The sequence below is a fragment of the Aphelocoma coerulescens genome, chromosome 1A, assembly GCF_041296385.1.
Source record: "Aphelocoma coerulescens isolate FSJ_1873_10779 chromosome 1A, UR_Acoe_1.0, whole genome shotgun sequence".
NCBI classification, from domain to species: Eukaryota; Metazoa; Chordata; class Aves; order Passeriformes; family Corvidae; genus Aphelocoma; species Aphelocoma coerulescens.
In genome coordinates, this window is record NC_091014.1 from 11,278,793 (window position 1) to 11,302,511 (window position 23,719).

The window sequence follows — 23,719 nt, forward strand, 5'->3', positions numbered from 1 at the left end:
ATGAGTTTCAGTGTTTGCTTTTTAACTATGTAAATCTCAAGAAAACTATTTAAATATATGTATTTTATATTCCTTATGGATATTTAAATAGACCTACTCAGCTTCACTGAAGTAGTTTTGATGGCGTAGAAATATATTCCATTAGCACAAGAAAGTTAATCCATAATAAATATTGACGTTCTTGTGGTCCTTATGTGCAACTGTGCAGGTTTCCTACCACTGTTTTTAGTAAAATGTGATCTCTGGACCTGCTTTCAGATACTGCCATTCCTTGTGCCTCAACAAAACATTTGAGAGTTGTAAATGGAATCCCAACACAAACTAACGAAGGATGGGTGGTTAGTTTGACATACAGGTAACTATCACTTTGATTAGAAGGGCAATACAGCTACTAGGATATTCGTTGTAGAACTGTAGAAAATGTTGACCATAATAAGAATACTTCTACATTGCAGTTAAATTCTGTAAAAGCAGAGAATCAGCATTCCTCTAATGTCAGGTGATGCCATAGTATTCACTCTGCTAGTGAAATACTTTATATGTTCATTATCATCAACTTATACACACGAACCTGCAAAGCACTCATAGTGTTCTGCTCTTGCAATTAACTACTGCAGACCTTTTCATAACACTGGCTTAGCATTCAGCATTAAACTGTTTATTTTAGAGACTGTTAGAAAAAAATTGAATTTCAGATCAATATTTTCACTTTGATGGCAGAGCATTTAGTTCTGAAGTGCAGGATTCAGGATTTGTACCTGTGTCAAATTGAGCTTTCTCCTCATGTCATTGAACGAAATTAAAATTTATTTGGTGTTAAAAAAAAAAAACCAAACCATAAGTAGGAGCTATAAGGAAATCCTTTTCATTCTCTGAAACAAGACCCTGACACGTACAGCTTGTGTATAACACATGTATTACATTATGGCAGATCTTTGCTGCTGTGGAAAAACCAGAAAACAGAATGGCTGTTTCCTATGTTCTTTACTCTGGTTCATAACTCATCAGCTGGAAGTGTGAATCATTAATTTATAACAGGATATATATCATCCATTGGCGCTGGATCTTCTATCATGAAAAAAAAACCTATAAAAAACCAGCTTCTTTTGTCTGCTGGGCCAGACTAAAGAAAAGCTCAATTCTATTAGCTCATGATTCATCATCTCTTAAAACTATGTTGTAAAAGAGGTATTAAATGAAAAAAGGGAGGAAAGGAAAAGATAAAAAATTTATTTTCTACATCACTTCATTGCTATAGAAATTCTGGGGTGGTCCTTCCCATCCTTGGTAATCTTTGCATCTTATGAGATCCATCAGATCTAAACCTTTCTGGGAGTGCATCAGATGGCTCAGAAAGAAATTTCTAGAGGAAGATCACTATATTACTAGACTAAGTGACCAGGTAAGTGGGCTAAATCACTACCTGGAAAAGTTAATCTTTGCACTGTTTTGAAAATAGCCTTGATATTTGATGAACATTTAGGCAGGTAAGGTGAATTACATCTGGATGCCTAAAATTTAAATAGCTATTGTTAGGGTATTTGAATTTTATGCTATGCAATAAAATTCCATGAAACAGATGAGTGCTTAAATGATTGCAGATCCTTTTATGAATAAGGGATTCCTGGAAAACTCCAGCAGCAAAATATATCTTCAAGTATTACATGTGGGCATAAAAATGTAGTTTTATTTTGTGTTGTTACCAAGGAAGCAAATAGAATATTGTCTGAAACAAAATTTTAATGAATGCTGAACTTTCTGCAAGAAAACCTAACTGTACAGTTCAAAATGGAATTGCTCTGTCTGAATGGTGAAGGCCCAGTGAAACTTAGAAACTATTTGTATTTGGTAACCAAAATCAACCTCTAAATTTTAAATTGATTAATGATTTTTTCTTATAAATCCAATCCAGATTCTGTAACCAAGTATATTTAAGTGTATTTAAATGGATTTCATCTGTTTCATGGAACCAGCTCTAAATTTTTCCCACACTTAAATTTGGAATTAACCTTTTTATGTGTACTAATGAATCTCCTAACTCAGATGAAATTGTGTATAATAAGATAATAAGTGGTGCAAACATAACATGGAAGAAGATAGTTATACTCCTGACTGCAATATTTTTATAATAAAACATTCTAGAACCTACATTTTAAAAAGACTCCAGCCTTTTGGACCAGATATTTTTCTCCTTAACCAAAATAAGATTTAAAAAACTAAAAAGGCAAAGCTCTGTGTTATCCTGCTGTCTTTGAACTCCATATATAGTCTGGTATCTATCCAGTAGTTCTTTGCAAAGCTTTGAACATTTGTGTGATTTGAATTTGTAAATTGTGAGATTTTAAGCTTTTCCCAAATTGCTGACAATTCTGATTCACTTTCCAAAGAGCTACAGAAAATAAATGTGATTTTGGAGGCACAAAGAAGGAAACTAATTAATCTACATTCCACAGTATTTCTTTTTTTTTAAAGAACTGTCATGCTTAATTGCTTTAATTTTACTTGATATATTATGCTTCAGGTTTTCTATGATCACATGTTGAATGTCATACACTGCAGATTGTTTCCAAGTGAAGTACGTGGGGACGCAAATCTCATAGGGCTTGCAATCAAATAGGAACTCTCCACCTTGAGGTCAATGCTTTGAGTAATACTTACATGAATAATGACCAAATGTTGTTTACATCTGGTGGCAGTTTGGGGACTTGCTTGAAAGTTTCAGTCTAGTTCCTGTTACAAAGAATTGACTTTTTTTTTTTTAATTTTAAATTAGGTGTCCTATTACAAATTCAGCTTTGAAACCACTAAATGAACAGAGTAACTGAATTTGTCTTTCTTTCTGATTTTTGCACATTGGAGTAAAGCTCTCCAAAGTCATGTTACTCTAAGTGTTGAAACTGTAGAGCAAAGGGACAGAGACAAGTTTCCTCATGTTGTCAGTCTGCTTCTTTTCACCAGCAAACGTGTGGGGAGCAAAGCACTCTTTAAACTTTTTGACTATGTAGAAACTAATACTACTGGTTTTTGGGGGGGGGGGTTTTAAACCTTTTTTTTCTTTTCTTTTTTCCCCCCAGGAATAAGCATATCTGTGGTGGTACTTTGATAAAGGAAGAGTGGGTTCTTACAGCAAGACAGTGTTTCCCTTCTCGGTACAGTAGTCTGTAGCTTTGCAATATTAAAATCCATCTGTTTTCAGGAACTTATCTGCACAATGCTTCTTCAACTTGAATGCAGCAGTTTTCCCTCCTGTTTGGCTTTAACACTGCTTTTTTGATATAAAAGGCCTGTGGGACCTTGGTATTTTCTGTTATTGTTGCTGTAAATCTAGATAGCCCTGGCTATTTTACATAGAAGCATAAATAGATTTTCCAAGTGTCATGGTTAGACAATTGCCTTTTTATGAGAATAATCTCATGCTTCTGCTTAACTGGACAAAATAAAATAGACAACTTGGGTAAATCTAAAAAAGTTCAGAGGTTCATACTGTCCAAGGATTTTAATATTTGGATGCTATTATGAAACAAAAATTAGATTTTAATAACAGTTAAAATTATGTAATGGCTTCAGGCCAAAACCTTACATCCAAGCATGTTGATTTTGGAATAGCAGTTGGCAGCATGCAGCCGTTTCTGCTGAAGAGCATTAGTTAAGATCTTCCAGCATAATCATATTAAGCAGAGTTTTTTTAGTTATTTTATTATATAGTCAGCAAAATCATAACCACCTTTGCCTCATTTAGGTACAAAGATTTGAAAGACTACAAAGCCTGGCTTGGAGTCCATAACATCAAAGGAAAGGGAGAGGAGAAGCGCAGACAAGTGCGGAATATCTCCCAGTTGGTATATGGCCCCGCAGGGTCAGATTTGGTCTTACTGAAACTTAGCAGGTTAGTAGCTGCTGTTGTGAATTCCGGGATTTTCATCTGATGGGTGGGATTCTTCCTAAAAGATTTGCAGGTTCATTGCTCTACTGTCTCCACTACTACAGATGCTGTCTCCATGGGGTAAATTTCCAACTGAAGGAAATTTTGCTTGGTATGTGCAGAAGTGCAGGTCCATCTACATTACTCAGAAAACAGATGTTACTCCTGAAAAATCATGCCCACAATTTTTTCCTGATAACCATGTTTAGGTTTGTTGAGAGATTTAAAGAAAATCCACAAAGTACTCACATGGACTAGTATATGGTTTTAATTTATAGAATAAGCACCAGATTGTAGCTGAGATCCTTGTGTATATACAAGCTTTCAAACTTTCTCCATATTAACAAACCTATATATTCAAATGAAATGCCATCACTACTTACTTTTAGGATTAAAACACAAGTTAAATAGCATAAAAGTGGTGACAGCATTTCAAGAATTTTTTTGACAGTTAGGAGCTGTAGTACAAAAAATAGGTGGAAGAATCCATCATATTCTTCAAAGACAGAAAATGAATGGAAAAGTATCGGCACAGTTTTTAATTGCTGTGGTCTATAATAGAGTTAATGTAATTTTTAAAATGCATTTTAGAAGGTTAAGTAAAATCCATTATATCTTTTTTTTTTTTTCCCCCCCTCTTTTCAGACCTGCTATATTGACAAATTTTGTAGAAATAATCCGATTGCCCATTTCTGGATGTACCATTCCAGAGAAGACCAGCTGCAGTGTTTATGGATGGGGATACACTGGATGTAAGAAACTATTTTTAAAAACTAAATGAATACGTTGACAACTTACTTCCTCTTGTCATTATAGGTGAGGCTGCTGGTATTGCCTGATGCCACAGTTGTCCAACACTTCTTGTTATAAAATAGAATTGGGTTTTTTTTTCTAATTTTGTAAATCTCTGAGCCTGTTATCCAAGTTAATCTAATATGAAATATTTTCCACTAGTCTCTCCTTTTTCTGTTATTGTTTCAGTGACAGGCAAAATGATTCAAACATTTCAAGGAATGAATTAGAGAAAAATACTGATCTACATGTTAAAAAAAATAGAAGAATTGCTCTGCAGAATTTTCACAGGGTTTTTTGACAAACTCCTTTTCATCTACTTGAGCAGTCTCTTTCTGTAACCCAAAGCAGGCCCCTGTGGAAACACTAATACAGAAACATATAATCAAAGAGTTTATTAACATGCACAATAACTGAACTAGGGATGCACAGACAACCCTAAGTCTGGCATTTCCTAACTTTTGAGTACTTGACTTTGCAACCTTACTAATGTTTACTAAACACAGTTTTGTGTGAAGAAAATACAAATATGTGGGAGAACAGACATTTATTTAGTCTAGTAAATGCTATATCTGGCTAATTATGTGTTGATAAAAAGTTAATAGCTGCCAGTTGACAATAATTACTCCAATATTTACTGTGCTCAAATGTTGTTTTGCCACAGACCCTGAGTAAGCAGCAGCAATATACTCACAGTGTCCTGGAAGCAGAGCAGAAACTAGGCTGGAATTCTGAGCCTGTCTTCCTTGTAGCCACTACTCTGCCATTTCTTTGTGGGTGGCAATTAATCTGTACCAGCCCTCTCCCAAATGACTGCCTTTGATGTTCTCAGCATGTCCATATTAGCCATCCTCTGGGGGCATCGGCTGTCTGGGGGACAGGGACATCGGGCTGGAGCACAGCACAGCATCACAGGAAAGCTTAGCTTAGGAGAACTGATAAGGAATTTGCAATGCTGTGGAGTTATGTAATACAGTAAATACATAACATCTGTCATCCAAGGACTTTGTGCTAATATTTTATGCACTACTTATTATAATCCTCACAGAATCTCGGTCAGGGAAAGAAGAAGTGTTACATCCACTTTTTTCAAGAAAACAGGATAATAACTCAGTGGAGGGCAAGCTTGGCATTTTCTTTTGATCGCTGTGCAGAGAATGGGCAGGTCCAGACCCTTTATTTATCTTTGCAGCTTGTACAGGCTTGTCTTTCAACATGTAGAACAAGAGTAAGCTCCACAGGGCTCCTGCATCCTGACCTTCACACTGATGAATGGAGATTGCACAAGGCTGTGGCTCTGCCCTTGCAGGCACAAAGTCATTCAGGGTAGCTGAGCCAGCACAGAATGAGAAAAACTCCACTCTATTACAGTCTTTTTCAAGTCACATGTCCTTCCCTAGGCCATGGCAGACACTGTTACAAATTAACTCATGTTTAAGGCAGGGAGAAGAATCCTCTGTCCACTGATGGAGTGATAACATTTTCAGGCTCTTTTTGTGATTTCTTTGATGACTGGGCAAGCTGGTGGTGAGCTGTAGAGTAAGCCCAGTTACCCAACCCTTTATTCTAATACTAAAAGCTTGTCCAGATATTCTCAGAGAACTGAATAGCCATGAAAACCAAACAAAGTCTGGCAAATCCCATTTGCAGAAAATATAAGAAATCCAAAATACAAAAGCATTATAATAGTGGGGATAGACAAAAACTTGAGTAATGGAAAGTACAATAACTGAAATTGCACGAATAAGTTTATCTAGACTGTATCTTGAAACACTTTTTTTTTCCCCTAAAATAGAATAATTTTTTTGTTCTCTTTTCAATTGTAGTAGTTAACTATGATGGCCTTCTCCGAGTAGCAAACCTGTTTATTTTGGGAAATGAGAAATGTAACCAATATTTCAAAGGGAAGATCACTGTGAATGAGTCTGAAATCTGTGCTGTGGCTGAAACCATAGGTGCTGGGCCTTGTGAGGTAAATATCGCATTTCCTATACATTTTTAGGACCCTGGTTATTTCTTTCCCAAAAAATAAATTACTGGAGGTTTTTTATAATTATTCTCACTGCACTAAACTTTTGCATTGGAAAATGATTTGTGTTGCAAGTGTTCTATTTTATGTTAGAGAACAGAAATTGCTACAATTTCACTGTGCTACCACATATTGAAAGATTTATGTGAATCTTAAATATACTCATACAACTAAAACACTTCACTAGACTGAGACAAATTTGTATTCTGTATAATAAGGACTACGGTGAGCTCTGTGGTAGCAATAGTTGCGTGTTTTGATTGAGTAGAAAGCAAAGGCTGGAGCAAATTCACCTTCCTATTTAGTTGAGGTATTGCATGCAAAGTACATAACAGTCAGTACTCAACAGAGTTGATAAAGTTAGGAAGGAAGGAGAAAGATCCAAAAATATACTGAGGTTTGTATCAGTCAGAAGGCTGGAGCTTTTTGGTCTCTGTAGTCTAGCCTGAGAAACATACTGGTGAGGACAGGAGAACAACTACACTGATCATATGGTTTGATACAGTTGTTTTGCTTAGCACTAGTTTTGATGATGGAGAAAAGACATCTGAGGAGAGAAACTGTAAATAATTTATTACAGGAAGATATAATCTTTTTTTTTTTTTTTTGGTGGAAAATCTGACTGAGGATATCTAGAAGGAGGAAGGTCATGAACATTATTAAGTATTTATTACCTGGAATAGAATTGTTGATTTCCTAATACCAATATTAACCATGTAGTGAAATTTTCCCTACCCAAGGGTACTACCAAACCATGGGGAACAGAGGTCATCTTCATGAAGCTGAGGCTTCTTCCATTTGTTATTAATATTCCATGGGATCATTTTTTATTGCAAAGTATTTTCTTCAAAATAAAATACTTAATTGTAAATGAGGTCTTAGACTTGTCAAGGCTTATAAATGAAACATCTGCATGTAAATCTGCTGGGGATCCTGCACTTTGTTTTTCCCTGCAATAAGAAATGGACTGAATTAATATTAGCAATCAGTCTTAATCACTGAGCAGTTTCCTGCTCCCTAAGTTCTCCTTTGAAGCTACTTTCCTCAGCAGAGAACAGGCAGAAGAACAAAATCAGATTGGCAGGTGAAACTCCACTCCTGAAAGTGTTTTATGAGCCTCTCTGATGGTGCTGACATAGTTCATTGCTCATGTGGGAACTAGTCTGCCGTCAGTCAGAAAAAATCCCAAACCAAATAAAGGTCAAGCATTGTTGTTTCTCTGGTGATCCAGAGAGAATGCAATGTTAATTGTGAGCTTTCATTTTTTGAAACAATGACTCACTATCTGATATGAGCATTTGCTGTCTAGTTTTGCAGTGGGTTTGCTGGGTCCAGTCTACCTTTAGCCTGGGTAGAAACTGCAGTACCTATGTTCAAGTCCCAGATCTATGTGATAGTATCTAATTCTGATCTCAGTGGGTCATACTCCAAATTTTCATAGAATGCATGAACTGGTGTATAGGTGTCTGATTCATTCAGAATATTAAAAAAAATTGTTTTAACAACTTATGTCTCAAAATAATGCCTAAAAAATATTACCCTTTATTATGTTTTTTATCCTCCCCTGCCTATTAGTACATCCAGATTCTCATCCTAGGGCCTTGCAAGATGATTGACTGAAAGAAAAATACTAACCTAACTTTTTCAGTAGTCTTTGATACAAAGCCTGTGATCATAACAAAGATATTTATCAGTCAACTCACATTCTGTTCATCTGGTTTATATTTACATAAACAAATATTAGACTTGCAGGTAGCTGAAAGAGGTGAATAAAATCTGGTAGTCTGAAGTCACTAGAATCACATGTAAAGATGGACCACAGAGCTTAATTTGCATGAAAAGGAACAAAATATCAGAGGCCAACTTTGTCATTGGTTCTCATAAGTTCTGGTTATGAAAAAGATATTGGAAATTGGTGTATGTCCTGTGGCAAGAAAAACACTATTGGCTGTGTGCACCCTGTCATCACCAAAAGAAACCATTCAGTAGTAGACAGGTGGGAGCTGTGTCTTGAAGCATTTTGAGAAGTGGCATTCATTGTATTCATTTTTCCTAGCGAGATTATGGTGGTCCCTTGGTTTGTGAACAAAACAGGCTGAAGATAGTAATTGGTGTCATTGTTCCTGGCCGTGGATGTGCCATTCAAAATCGTCCTGGGATTTTTGTTCGAGTCTCATATTATTCCCGGTGGATACACAAGATTATGATGACCTACAGAAAACCCTGAAAAATCAACAACTTCCACTGAAAGATTTTGGACAGCGTGTAATTAATGTGTAATGTAAAGATCAACAATTTTTTAAGTACTTGATAGTCAAGTTTGTTGAGCTTCTTTTAATATTTATGGGTGTTTTTGGTGTTTTTGTCTATCAGTGTTGTTTTATAAATGTTGGAGTGACTTACAGTATATGCAAGTATGATGACATATCTCCTGAAGATACTTGAATGGATAAACAATTTTGCAAAGACATTATTACTGGATGATAAATGGTTTTGTAGAAATAGATCATATGACCTCTTTTATGCTGCTCTTCAGACTATATTAGAAGGAGAAACAAATTATAGTTCTACTTAACACATCTTATTCTTTCTATGAGCCATATATTTCTCTTCATATATGACAAAAGCCCTACTGAGAGATATATGCATCTGTCAAGGACAGCATTTATGATCATATTTCTTTCCCCCTTATAAGAGGTCAAAGATTTCAGTATTTTATTAAAAAATAATATCTTTAGTAAGTAACCTTTTCATTTTTGATGGACTTTGACAAGCCTGCCATAAGCAGAGTTCTCATAGAAGTCACTACCGCTTTCTTTTACACAGTGCTTACGGACTAGTTCTGCACTCGGTTCCTTCACTGTATATGTGGTCCTGTAATAGATATCTCAAACCCCATTTGGGTTAGCAAAATATGGATCATTTTGACCCAGAAATAACTGTAGATTTACAATATTAAAGATAGTTTGAAAAAGTAATCCTGATTAGCTATTGGAAGACTTTAGGCATTAAAAGAAATTTAAATCAAATATGCCCAAATCTTTCTAAACAGAAAAGTATTAAAAATTCTCTGGTTCTAGTTATTTCATGAAACTCTGCATTTACAGCAGGAAAAAGAACAGTTGAATCTGGCATCTGGCTGAGAGACTTAAGACTGGGAAAAGTAAATTATATGTTAATAGTTGAGAACTTTAATAAAACCTTAACTAGATTTGGACAAAATTCTTTCTTTTGTATAATTCCTTTCAGGATAATAAAACAATTGCAGAGATTGATATGATCTTTTATTTAATATGGACAATATCACCAATAGTTTTGTTGCTTGTTTCCTGCTTTTGTATAGGACAACCATTTTCCTTTATGCTGACAGGGAAAGAAAAAAAAAACAAAAACATCATCTGTGAAAAGTGCTCATTCTCCTGTACGCACTTAGTTTTATGTCTGGAAGTATTGTACAAATATGTTGTTATAGGTGGCACTGATTACCCTTTAATTTCTGGAAAATTGATGCAACATATATCCAATTGTTAGTTTTACTACTGTACATGTAATTGCATGAGTAACGGCACTGTTACTTCACTTGTGACTGTGTAAATTGGAAATGTTTCCAGCAGCGTTTGGTCTGTGTATCACATCTAGCTGCATAGCCATGAGGCTGACACCGTGGTGTATACGTACAAAAGGACATTTCACACAGAAGATGCAGGGTTGAATTCTGTCCTGTCAGAAGGCAACCACTCCAGCGGAGCTGTCTTGGGAGACAGGCCTCATCTTGACTCACCAAATTTTCTTCAGTAGTGCACTTTGACTTCAACGGGACTCACACATTCTTATATTTCCTGGTGAGCTGGGATGAGTTTCAGCCCATGCTTAAGTGGCTTGGCTTGCTGATATTTGTGTCACATATCCAGTGGATTCTACTGGCACATAGGAAGAAGTCTTTCAGCAAGCAGAGCTTCTGAAATTCCTCCTGATGTAAATAGTCTCTTTGGACAAGATATGACCTCTCTGTACAGCAGATTCAAGGTTGTGGATGCTACACAGACAGTCTGTCTCGATCTATTCTGGCCACCTCTGAAGGATTTATGCTCCCTTTGACCTCTCTTACTCACAAGGCCTAAAGAGAGCAGAATTTAGCCTGTTGTATTTACACTTAATTATTGTCATGTAGGTAAAGAGTGTATTCGTAATAAGTATATACTGACCATATCTTATTGAAAGGATTACATTTTTGAGAGAGACTTTTAAAAAACTCCAAGTGAGTTTTGTTCTCAGCCACAACTAGAATGTGGATAAAATATACAATTCCATGTTCACTCTTTGTATTTTAAAAATTGTTATGTGCTCACTGTATTATATTTGCAGGAATTTTGTTATGTCTAGCTAAAAAAATCGAATCCTAAAATATTTTAGTTATAAGCTTCTGCTGTGCAGAAGACTGTGATTTTTATATATATATATATCACACACACACATATATATATATATGATAAAAATACTGTTTTTTGTTAGACAATGTGTAAGGATTTTTACCTGTTTGTTCTGGGCAGTGCCTCAGTAAAATAAATTGCGCAGAGTTGATGCTCCAGAACTTAACAAGTTTGTATGCACTTGCTTACTGGGTAATTATGCTCTCCCTATCTCAGAATGGAGGGCACCTGAGATCCTGAAGAGCAAGGGAAGAGAAGAATAATGATATGTGGTAATGAATCTGTACTTCATTTATTCCTGTGAATATTTCTTGTTGGTACCAATGGTACCGTACCAGGCAACTGTTATAACTACAGGACTCTCTTAAGAAAGGAAACTCTTATAGATATTTTTTCACTATTCTAATATTTTTCTCTCTGCTATAACAAGGGAACCTGAACTACATCTAAATTGCTGAAAAGCCTCTTACTAACTTCAGTGGGATCTGAACTTTACTTCATAGATGTGATTTTAATCAGGTTAGAATAAAGGGTACAGAACTTAAATTCTAATTTAAGGACATTCTTAAACTCTGTTAATTTCATTCTCATTCTTCTTGCTGTAACTAATCCTTGATCTCTGAAAGGTGTAATGTCTGGATATAAAATCTTGGAATTAAAACCTAAGAGCTGATTTTGTGCAACTGAAGTTAGTTTAACTTAATTACTGTTTTCTTTGGGCATTGGAACTGGCTTTTTCCCTTTATTAAAGAAAACATTTTTCCCTTAAAAAAGTTTTTCCCCTTACCTCTTTTTCTCTCACAAACCTCATGACCCTCAGAGTACAATGTAGCTCTCATTGGGAATGTACTGGTCTAGATTTTTGCTGCTACTGCTGAAATCTTCTTTAGTTTAAGATTAAAATTTTCTGAGGCATTCTGCAATCCCTTGCTGCATGTAATGCCAATGTATTTGACAGAGCTACTCACTTAGAGCTTTTCAAACGAGGGTCCAAATATATTTCTAGGGGTCAAAATCTACTCAGGCAAAATGTCCCTTGAATTCAGTGAATGTGATTGTCAAAAGAGCAGGGCCTGAGAGTTGTTCAGTGCTTTTCCACATGGATCCTTGTACACAGATTCTCAGCTCCAAGGCAACTTCAGCAGGAGTTGAGGCTTTGTCATCATCCTTCTGGAAAGCTGGTTGTAAACCAGCGGACACCCATGGAGACTGTGTGAAGCCTATTGGATTGGTTGCTTACCCTTGTCTCCTTATCAATTATTTTCTTCCTCCCTCATGTGCACTGGTATATTACTGTTTTTGAATGTTGGGGCTGCTGGCAGGAAGTGACACGGCTTTTCACCCTAAATTTTCCAGTGTTCCTTTTTAAACATACGCTAGGGCATTTATGTATGGTGTTTTGTTGCATGGGATCTAACTTCAGGGAGCTGCCTGTGGAGTTCAGTGAATGATAAAAGTATTTTTTCTTATTTAAGTGGGAAAAATAATGCTCCCATTAAGTACAACTTGCTGAATGCCTAATGAAAAGGGAACACTGTGGTTATAACTTGCAATACAAATCTTCTGTAATTAACGACATCTTCATTAGTTAATAAAGTTGGTATTTTTGTAACCTTGTTTACTCTTATTATTCTTAATAAAGTATTTTATAAAAAACAACAACTCAATTAGCATTACATTTCTTATTGGAAGAAGGTCGGAACCCCATTGCGAGTTTCCCAGTTTCAATTCCAGTGAGGGATTTTAATCTGCAGAGTAAGGAGGACTAGTGTTTAAAGATCCTCATGTGTCCAATTGCAGAATTGAAAATAAAATGAAAAAAAGAGGCAAATACATGGTGATCTTGTTGAGACTTCCCAAGACCTTTCTGATGGATTTCTGCACTGAGAATGGTCTAAGCATATTATAATGAGAGTGTATTTGCAGTGGAAAGGATGTACTCAAGCTAAACATAAATCTTTTCCAAGAGTTTTTAGTTCCTTGCAATTTCAGTATATGAGAGGCTTGGAATTTTACTTATTTATATAAATATACTTTACACTTCTGGAAAGGGGTCCCCTCTCAGTATCACTTAGTACTACTGATGGTACAAAAGATGATGCAAAGAAGAGCAATAACTTGCAACAAACCTTGAGGCTGCTGCTACACTCAATACCACAACCAGCCAGAAGCTACTAGAAAAGGAAACAAGCAACACTCTTACTAACCCCAACAGATCAGTGCCAAGTATTATCAAACTTGTATAACATCAGAGCATTCTGGTGAGCTCAAAAAAGGGACAGTAAGTTCATTATTTCTTTGTCATTATCCAGCTGAAATTTCAAAATTGTAAGAATTTCTGGTTAACTGTGATTTTGATGATTTAAATATATATTTGCTCCAGCTACATCAACAATGAATAATTTTTTTTCAAACAGACTCATATGCAGAGTGTTTGAAGTCTGATTCTGAGTTTTCCATGGAAAACATCACTTTCTTTTTGTTCATTTTCCAGAAAGGGGGTTTTGCAATCGATTCATGAAATCAATGGATTTTTTGAGAAACTCCTGAAATCAGTGAGAAGCTTACAATAACTTCAACCATGCAGGAATGCTTCCAAAATTATAAAAATCCATAAATAGTCTGTATGTCAAAACAACACTTTGCTGTAGTTTTGCATTCAGTTTTCAGTATGTTCAGGTGACCTGTCTGTCTTCTGGGAGCCATGAGAAGGAACATCTTGTACAGCAATCTGCACCACAAAAATCTCTAAAGAGATACTGCCTTCATATTACATTCTGTCATGGCTTTATCTTTTGTAGCTACAGGAACACTGTAATCTGCAGATGATAAATGATGGAAACCCACATTGATGCTCACTGCTTGTGTTCTGCTCTGTGTTATTTAACAAGCCTCATGTAAACAGAGCAGGCTATTTAGTAGGGCTCAGTTGTGTTTCTATTCTGCCTTCAAAAGCACCGATTTCTGGACAGCTATGTTCCAATAAAACCCACGTGCAATAAATAGGAAAGAAAACAGCTGGGAGGAAAAAGGCAGATCATAAAAAGATTAATAACAAAATAAGCCCTAAAATAAAAAGATTTTTTTTCATGTTGTCTCAGTTTTTAGAACATGGGGTATATGGCATGAAAAGCTGAAATATAATAGCTTAATAGCTAAATCTGCTTCACTTGGTTGAGAACACTTGGGAAGATGCAATGACTTCTCCATATGGTCACAGAAGATATAGGACAAGTGTCTGAGGTCCTGGTTCTACTTGCATTGAAATTACTGTCAAAACACTGCTTTAAAACACTATTTAGCCCAATCTAGGGCTAATGGATATGTCCTAAATCTTCCTTCTGAACTCCTTGGACCTCATCATGAGATTGTTTCGGATCCTGACTTAAGGAAGCGCTCAGTGTGTGTTCCAGATGGTTAATGAGGGGCAGAGGAGAAAGTATGCATTTTATTTCAGAGCTGGGCATCAAAGTTCAGACTATTAAATTTGCTAAGAGTCTGATTGAAGATGAGAATTGGTTCATTTACTTACTATTTAAATATTGTTCAGTATATAACAAAAATGACAATAATTTTATTATCATTATAAATTATTAAGAAGAAGAAGAGTTTTAAAATTCATGATTAATGCAGCCGTTATTAATGTAGCTTTTATATAAAAAATAATAAATTCTTCAGGAAAAAATTCCCCACCAAAGAAAAATGAATGTACCACTTCAGAGTCCAAGAGGTGTTGTTTGCTTGCTATATCTCAAGTTTTGTCTGCTGAAGTTAGTGTTTACCTCAATTGGTCAACACTATATACGTATATTTAATATACTCTACTGGGAGAAAAAAAATGTACTGAGGACAGTGCAATTCACAACAATTTATCAAAAATAAGGCAAGAAATACAACATTAGAGGTATACACTGGATTAGATGAGGCTAGAGTAAAACACAAATAAGGATATAGTCCTCTTTGACTGAGAGAAGTTTTGCCTTCAGCAGTACGTGAGTTTATAGTATTTAATTCAGTTCGTATTATACTGACTAAAAAAATTCCAGATGGTTTTCTTTTCTTGAGCATTAATGTCAGCATTATACACACAATGAGCAAATATGCATTTACATCAACATTGCTATTACAAACCATGTCAACTACAGTCTCATGTCTTGGGCGTAAATATGCCATCTGCTGTTCAGCCTTGTGTTTAACAGTGCTCTAACTTCACAGAGCAGTTACAAAACTGCCATCACAGAACTCCTTCTCCTTTTTTTTTAAGTTTACTTTTTAAAAATGTTTTTTATTTACTTTTATTAAAAGAAATCTCAGAAAATTTGCTGTTCACAGCAGTGTAAATTGTGGAAGATTTGCATTAAGCACTCACTTGAAAACCTCTGCTTTCCATTTCTGTGCGGCCTCACAAGGCAGATGAGTCCCAATTGTTGCCTGAGCCTGTAATTCTTTGAAGTCTGTGTTTCTGTTGGCAAAGTCCCCACATAGCTTCATTTTTTTTCTGTTGTATATATTCAGAAGAAGTCCTCAGAATACCTTTAGCATACCATTTAGAATACCATTGCAGCCCAGCCTTCAGCTATCCACCCTGATGTTCCCATCTTGCCATCAAGTACATTAGCTCATGGAAAGGAATATTCTAGTGGGCTAGATGGCTTCTACACCTTCCACATCAGCAAGGACTGGGGAGGTGCTCCACAGCCATCTATACCAAACCAGCCATATATTGCCACAGGTTTGTTGTGGCTGAGCACTAGAAGAACACAAATTACACATGGACGCAAAAACAAGTGCACATCACACTCACCCAAATGCACATAGAGGCCTTCACAATAGTATCTAACTGACTAATTAACAAATTCTCAGTCTACACACATGCTTCAGGAAAAGGGTTATAGCCTGGGTGTTTCCTTGTCCTTGTGCTGTGATAACTCAAGTGCCTTAGTACAGAACAGTGTGAGAAGAGAGGTTTTCCTACCAGGAGCACTTATCTCACTTCCAAACTAAGCAAGAATAACAAGGGGAAACTTAATGGTGACAGCCAGGGGCATGAATTTTTGATATCCTGATTTGGCACATTTGTGATGACAAACATTTGCAGTGTAAGCCTGAGCTGGAATAAAATCTTATGTACCTTTTATCCTGTGGTCATGCTCTGGATTAGCTGGATCCAAGCCAATCCACTCAGTAGTGATTGCATGTTTACATATGTCTTTGTGTGTGTGTGCCTGCCAATGTGTGCAGTTATATGTTTATCTATTCCTCCTGGCACAATGTACAAGCTCAGGATTTCTGTCTATTGTCCTGGAAGCAGACAAAGTAGACTTGGCTAATTTTCATCCGTGTTCTAGTTTGTACACATCCATATAACTATAACCTGCATATGAAAGCCCCAAAAGATAGAAATTAAAAAGTTCAGCCTGCGCCCTTAAGATGCTCAAAGATGTTTTAGGGAATCTGTGCTAAACACTTGCATCTACTCTGCTAATGGAAAGAGTGCATGGGCCTTTGGAGATCCTTCTAGATGGTTTCTTTTTCCTTTTATTTCACTTTAATTTTTGGTAGGTATCACCAGAGGCTAGCCTTAATTTTAAAGCTGTCTTAAAAGCAAATATTTTTCCTGTAGAAACCTGCTTCCTTAATGAAGCTCTTTCTGGGCTGTTATCTTAATTTGGTTAGGGGTCTCTTCTAAAGCTCTGTTTTCCCAGGCTGACTTCTCACTATATTTTACTTTTTATTTTAGCAGAGACACCAGGCTGCATTTGCAAGCGTTGTGTTTTTTAATCCCCTCTGATGTCCCTTAGTGTTAGCAACTTTTTAGTTCATATAACTCCCTAACACTAATCCCTGAGCATTAATTCCTTCAGCTTTCTTTGTGTGCAAGTTTTTAAAGCCCTACCTTCCTGCCTGGTTTATACATATGCTTGGAAAATAAAAGGAGAAGAAAAAAAAGCTTTTCCGTTTTCTTTAACTGGCCTTTGCATTAATGCTGCTAAATTTTCTTATCAGTACTTTTTTCCCATCACAACATGCAGATCTTACCAAATCAGTCTGCAGGAACATGTCAGTTTTATTGGTATGTTTGACAGAGACCAGGCTGGTTTCCAACTGAAATCCATTTGTTTTCCCTCCAGCATGCTTGCTTACCTCCCCAGGCTCACACTCTGTGTGGCTTCCTCCAAAGAGGTATTTCCCTGCCTGCTTGGGTATGTATTGTGCATCGCCTTTCAAAATTGGCAGCAGAGTTTCCTATGTTTTCCAATTTGCCCTGAGGAGTGTGGACTTTTCTTCCCATTTCCCTGTCAAATTCTTCAGGAGAGTAAAATACTCCTTTACCTTTAAAGCAATTTCCAACTAAATGCAGGAAGCAATCTGTGAAGCTGATGTGATCTTGGACAGCCAAACTTAGAGGGAACCACCTCACTTGAGCGTAAAACAAAACCTCTGGATATGCTTCCCTGTTAAAAATTTAAATATAGTCTTGGCATTCCCATATTCCTCTGAATGGTTATTTCAGAGACTTAAGAAGAGTTTGTGAATTTGTTTCTTGGACCGGACGTGGTGAGACAGGGGTGTTTGCACAGGCTGTTGCACAGAGCGATCCAGGGCACTCCTCAGCACTGCTGACAGACAAGGTCTCCAATTCTCTTTCTTCTCTACTGGGTTTTCTTGCTTATTTTCTTGTTTGTCTTGTTTGTTTGTCTGGTACTTTATTATTCTATTTTAATGCTGACAGGAAGAAAATAAACAGGGAAGAGTAAGGCTGGTGGAAGTGTTGTGTTTGAACTGTCTTCTGGGTAAGATTTATGGTCTGCTAAGGACAGCTTTTTGGAAAGTTCTATTCAATCCTCTCTTGGCAGTTTTTTTGGCCTCCTTTGCTGTCTGAAGACACTTCACTTTCTCTGCTTGGAAAGTGCTTTGCTCATTATCTTCTCTGAAAGGGTGGAAGTGATGAAGTCACTCTGTGTCTCTCCCCCCTTTCCCCTGCCCCACACTGCTATCTGTGTCCCTCGGTGCCGATTCAGCAACAGCACGGAGCACTCACTGCAGGACCCTTTCCTTCTGCAAAATCCTGGCTGAGGTGATACTTGAGCAAGCTTGTATTGGAGAACAAAACACAGCAAAGGCACAGAGTAGAGTGGCATTTCCACATTTGCCTCACTCTTTCCAGAGACCATGTCTGTAAAGACAACTGTGGTGTGTGAGAGTAGACAAAGAAAAATGACTCTGGGAATGAGAAAAATTGCTAGAAAAGACTATTGCTCATACAGAAGGCTTTTGATAGCTCTTCAAGATGGGCTACACGGGCACGTGAGTAGTAAATAGATGCCTGGCCTGAAACTGAGACATTCTGCAGAGATAAATGCAAAGGTTAGGGGCTACCCTCGGGGAATTTTAGGTGTGAGACAGCAGCACAATAATTTTAGGCCCCAGCCTGCAGGAGTGGCCACTGAGGAGCATGGAACCACAGAGCTTCGGACCACAACTCATGAGCCATATTTTTCTCAGGTCTCTTTCTTTGAAAGCTAAATCTAAGAAAATAAATTCAACTTTGAGGGAAAAATTTCAGCAAGCTCTGTTGAAAAAGCTCAGCAGTATGCCACTGACTTCCCTGAGATCAGTCCTTTGCACATGGAGCTGGTTTGGTTTGGTTTGCTTTTTCTGCTTTCTATGGGCAAACTGAAAAAGTGGCCTGAACCAGTTTATGTCTGTATCTGAATTTAGCCAGTCTTTTGAATCCAGCTCAGAAGATGAAGATCAAGGGAAGAAAAGTTTTTTAAAAGATTATATTTTTCAGGCCACATACTTCCTATCATTTTCCCAATTTCACACGTTCATTAAAAGAAGAAATGTACTCATGCAGAAAACAAACCGAGCCCTCCAAGTGAAAACATATAGTGATTTCATTCAAAAATGCTTCTTTTAGGGCACAGAGTCTATAAAAACCACACCAAGAGAATACTGTACTCTGTGGTCATTTGTTAGTAAAGCTGACAGGAAATCAAAACTGAAATGATTCTTCTGTAACTGCCAACTTGCTGTAATGGAAGCCAGGGGAAATATATTTATCTGTTTACTTGACTAAGAAGAAAGAAACCAAAACATATTTTCCTCCAATAGTAAAAGGAGATTAGACTGTTGCTAGTCACTTGTGTGCTAGACTTCCCTCCGGGCCTTTCCTAATGTTTTGTCTCACATTCAAAACAAATAAAATATGAGCTCTGAGGAAAAGAAAACATTTCACAGATTATAGAAACTAAAAAGATCTTTATGTACCTAACATTTCACCTTATAGCCTAAAGGATATTGCCCAACACTACACATTATTGAGAATCATAATTTTGTAGAATTTTTTTGGAAACAGGGATTTCATGCCTTTCATGTGGTACAATATTGCATCTGCAAAGGAGGACAGGCCATTTAGAATATGACTCACTAGGCTTGCTTTTCCCTCCAAAATTAATTTTTATTGCACTGAAATAAATAACATGAAATAGAATGGATCTGATTCTGCCACCTTTCTTAAGACTTGATAATCTTAAAAGTCTTCTTCTCTCAAAACAATTCCTGACTTCTTGTAATGGATGACAGATCAATTGAATCATAGTATGCAGGCTACTACCATCTGATACTAAATGTGATCTCTACAGTTAGATCTCTGTAAGAAACAGCTTCATGATGATGTGAAGAATAAAAATAACATGAATTATTCCAAGGTCAGGCTCAGCAGTGGATTTTGTCATTGTTACATGGCTCTGATGATACAGAGCTGCCATAAATGTCTTCAATTAATGTATTTACAGAACTTTTCCACTGCCATGTAGCAGTCAAAACCAGATGGCACATTTTATCAAAGATATTTCATTTGATTAATTCTTCTGTCTGGGCAGATGCAGTGCAGTCTGTCAAACCATGAAGATAAATAAAAAATTAAGATGTTTTTCCTAGAGACTGCTAGTTGGGTAAAGCTTGGATAGCTGTAAGAGGGCAAGAATCAAATGGATTTTTTTCCTAACCATGGATATTTATCCTAACAGGGTATCTTTGATGTGAATTTTAACATAACTCTTTTTAGTGTAGTTGCATGAGGGAAAGCAGTCAGTTCATAGTGTGCAAAATAGTTCCACCAGATAAATAACACATTAGTTTTTCCCAAGTTTAAAAACCCATAGCAGGAACCATCATATTTGTAGCAAGAGACAAATCTGCACATGTTACCACCACATATCACATCAACATGTTTTGCTGTGGTTTTGTAGGCTTTTCAAATTCTGTCATAATGTTCAAAGTGCTGAGAAAGAATCTCTTGCATAGACATTATTACTAAGCACTGAATATACCTATAGAAAATCAGTGAGAATATGTAGACTGTAACTTATGATTTATTTAGCACCACAATAGGAACGTGAATAGACTGCTGTAACAAAGCACTTAGATTCTCATTTGGGATCATAATTAAACATATGTTTAACTTCAAGCATGAACTTAAGACCCATTGACAAGTGCCTGCCTTCGAAGATGCAAATAATCCAGTGAATTTATAAAGCTTTGTGAATTTGGCTGAATGTGGGCAAGGACTCGAGTAAAGGAACGGCACTTGTTTGTACAGTGCCTAAGACAGGAACACCATAAACATAAAGAAGGCTTCCAAAACTGACATTAAAAATGTTAATGGTTGCCTTTAATTCCTCTTCTCTTTTCAAAATAGAACTTAGAATTTCATTCAAAGGCTTAACAATGGCAACTATATGGGAGAGAACACATTGAAATTTATTTCTGATTAACCACAGTTTGTGTGACTCCTGTGAAAATAGATATGGTGTCATGGTTTAGTCTTCAGAGTCTTATTAAATGCCTTGTTACATGTCTTTGTGCAGTTGAAAGGTGATGCAGGGAACATTTTAATATGGTTGCATTTTAATGGCATTCCACCCAATTACTTCAGAATCTGTGGGGAGTACCTATAATGGGCCTGTGCTCTGGAGCTGAATTTGGATTTTATATCTCTGCAGCATCTGTATTGCTTGTCTAGACACATCTCTTAGGATTCTGAATTACAAATGACAGATTGTATACCAGGCCTGACATTTATGTGATTGAATATAGAGATATATTTATACATGATGATAACTGTATCTGATACGTGCTTCATCTAAGATCAGAATGAAGCCCAAAACATTCAGGAGTGGCAGGGTCAAAACCCCTTTATGATTACATTAGAGAATACAATACATCTGTGTATGTGCAAAAGCACCACATCTTCTCTTTCCAAACTTTTTTTCTATAAATTAGACTTCCATCTTCAGAAGGAATTCTGAAGATTAAAAAAGACTCAAAAATATTCTTGAAAAGTGTACTACAAATAACTAAGTCACGTGAATTATTTGATCAAGCCAATTGAATTATGTTCAAGAAGTTAGGCTAAGTCATTTAGCAAAGCTCAATTCCACATTTCTACAAATCAGGCAATTGATTTGAGATTAGCATGGAAGATTTGTGGATTAAAACAAAATGCTAATGACAAATGAGGATTCACATGGAAGAACTTGAGGACATGCTCCTCTCTAGAGGAAGAAAAAGTTCTGAAATAGTTCTTTGCAATCAATATATGCATCAATTTCATTATCATTAATCTTTTATTCCTTTTAATGAATAAACTAGAATTTATTTGATTTGTATTCATTTTTTGTCTCTGCCTCTGATTTTTCAAGAGTTACTTTATCTTTGAATGTCTGTTGAGACCCTGAGTGCAGTCAGGGGCCCAAATATCCCTGCCAGTCCCTGGCACTGTCCCCATCCTGCTCATAGCTCAGGACCCCACTCCAGTCCCCGAAACTATCAGCTCTTATCCCATGGAGGTTGTAGGATTCTTTCTCCACCTGTCCTAGCTCATCCCAGCATCAGCCTATCCTCAATCCCACTGAGGTTCCTGATATCCAGGGCTGGGGCTGCCCCATCTGTCCCACTGCCTGCTCTGCCCTGCTCTGGCTGCCCTGACAACCCTGGCCCCTCACCCAGGGAACCACCAGGCCTCCCAGCATCATGATAACATTTATCCTTATTTATAATTATGACACCTTTTTTTTTTCCCCCCCCCATGTTTTACCAAAGCAAGAAAAAAGCTTCTGATGTTCTTTTCTGCTGTGATCAAAGTTTTGAAGTCTGTGAAGAGGAGTGTCAACCTGAATTACTTTGTATGGTATGAAAGATCCTCCACATTTTTCCCCCATTTAGTAACTAATAAAAAAAAAAAAAGCCATTTTTTTCAACTGATAATTTTTAACTTCTAAAGGACAGACTTTGTTTCAAAACGGAAATCAAAGGCTGCTCATTAGAAAGTGTCTGGGAAAAAATGTTGCTTGTAGGTAGAATGTTTCATTCTAAAAATGCTCTCCTTTTACAGTTACCTTTAATCTTAATTCAGACACAATTTAAACTAATTCTAATAAAACACTTCCTTTGTTGGTTTCATGACCCATAGCTAGGGTTTGAGATGTTCCACATAAATTCTCAACAGGCTGAACAAAGACACTGGACATGTGGCAGGGAACACTTACATTTTATTATATAGTTGTCATAACTCAGGCAACTAGCCCACTATTTAGACTGAAAAGATGTTGGTTAACAAGCCCTTAAATTCTTACAATACACTTCCAGAGGAGTGGAGGCGAACAAGCCCTTAATTAAGAACACATCAATAAGTTCTCAACTCCCACAACAAACTCCTCAAAAGCTACTGGCTCACAAGCCACAACACACCAATATTCAAGGATGCAGGCTAACAAGCCACAAAACCCTGCCACAACGTACCCACTGCCACAATAAAGTCCACTGTGGAGTGTGGGGTAGCATGTGGTAGCTGCACTTTGCCCAGGCAAAGCGGGGGAAGAAAACAAAGAATATGACGAGTCCTTAGGTCCCACATTGGCTGCACCGTGTGAACGGTCAGGAGCTGGGGTTGCAAGAACAAAGAAAGAAAAATAGAGGAAAAAGAGAGAGAGAAAGAGAGGCAGAAAAAAGAGAGAGAAAAAACAGAGTGAAGGGCCCAATTTGCTCCCTTTTGTAGTTAACCTGGTGCTCACCTCTTATGTAAGTCAGAATTTTCATGCATTTTGTTCCTGCGTTCACAGCCAGCCCTTCTCCAAGGAGTGAGGTGGGGGAAGTGGACTCAGCTCCTGTCTTCAGGAGCAGTATGTTGGATCAGAGCAGCACTGCCCCACCTCCACAGGACCCTCTCCTCTGATCACACCCTTCCTGTAGCAATACTCAATGTTTGAGACAAAACATGCTCAGGTCTGGTCCTTTACAGTTGAACATCAGTGTTGAGTTCAATGACACAGTTTTGTTGCATCTTTATGATTAATGCTTCAAAATGCTCTACAATAGTCTGTTGCTTTCTGCTGAGTCCTTACAATATAAAAAGGTAATTGGCAGATATTTGCTTTCATTTTACTACTAAAGACAAAGGTGATTCCATGCTTTTGTATAGCTTTTTTGTATAGCTTTTTCCAGCTACTAGGTAGTTATTCCTAGTGACTTACATCAAAA

General features: G+C 36.9%; 1 protein-coding gene across 3 annotated transcripts in view; it reads left to right on the plus strand.

Annotated features, from left to right (window-relative positions):
* HGF (hepatocyte growth factor) overlaps positions 1–12,824 on the plus strand; it is a 57,690-nt gene extending 44,866 nt beyond the window's left edge. For 2 of the 3 annotated variants that reach the window (XM_069035583.1, XM_069035587.1), the window contains exons 13-18: positions 259–355; positions 3,075–3,149; positions 3,740–3,886; positions 4,568–4,674; positions 6,541–6,686; positions 8,800–12,824. In XM_069035583.1, the coding sequence (XP_068891684.1) occupies positions 259–355; positions 3,075–3,149; positions 3,740–3,886; positions 4,568–4,674; positions 6,541–6,686; positions 8,800–8,970 (743 nt within the window). In that variant the 3' untranslated portion in view covers positions 8,971–12,824. Of the gene's footprint in view, positions 1–258; positions 356–3,074; positions 3,150–3,739; positions 3,887–4,567; positions 4,739–6,540; positions 6,687–8,799 lie in introns of those variants that run through there. The other variant, XM_069035598.1, reaches the window with a different exon arrangement.
* The last annotated feature ends 10,895 nt before the right edge of the window (positions 12,825–23,719 follow it).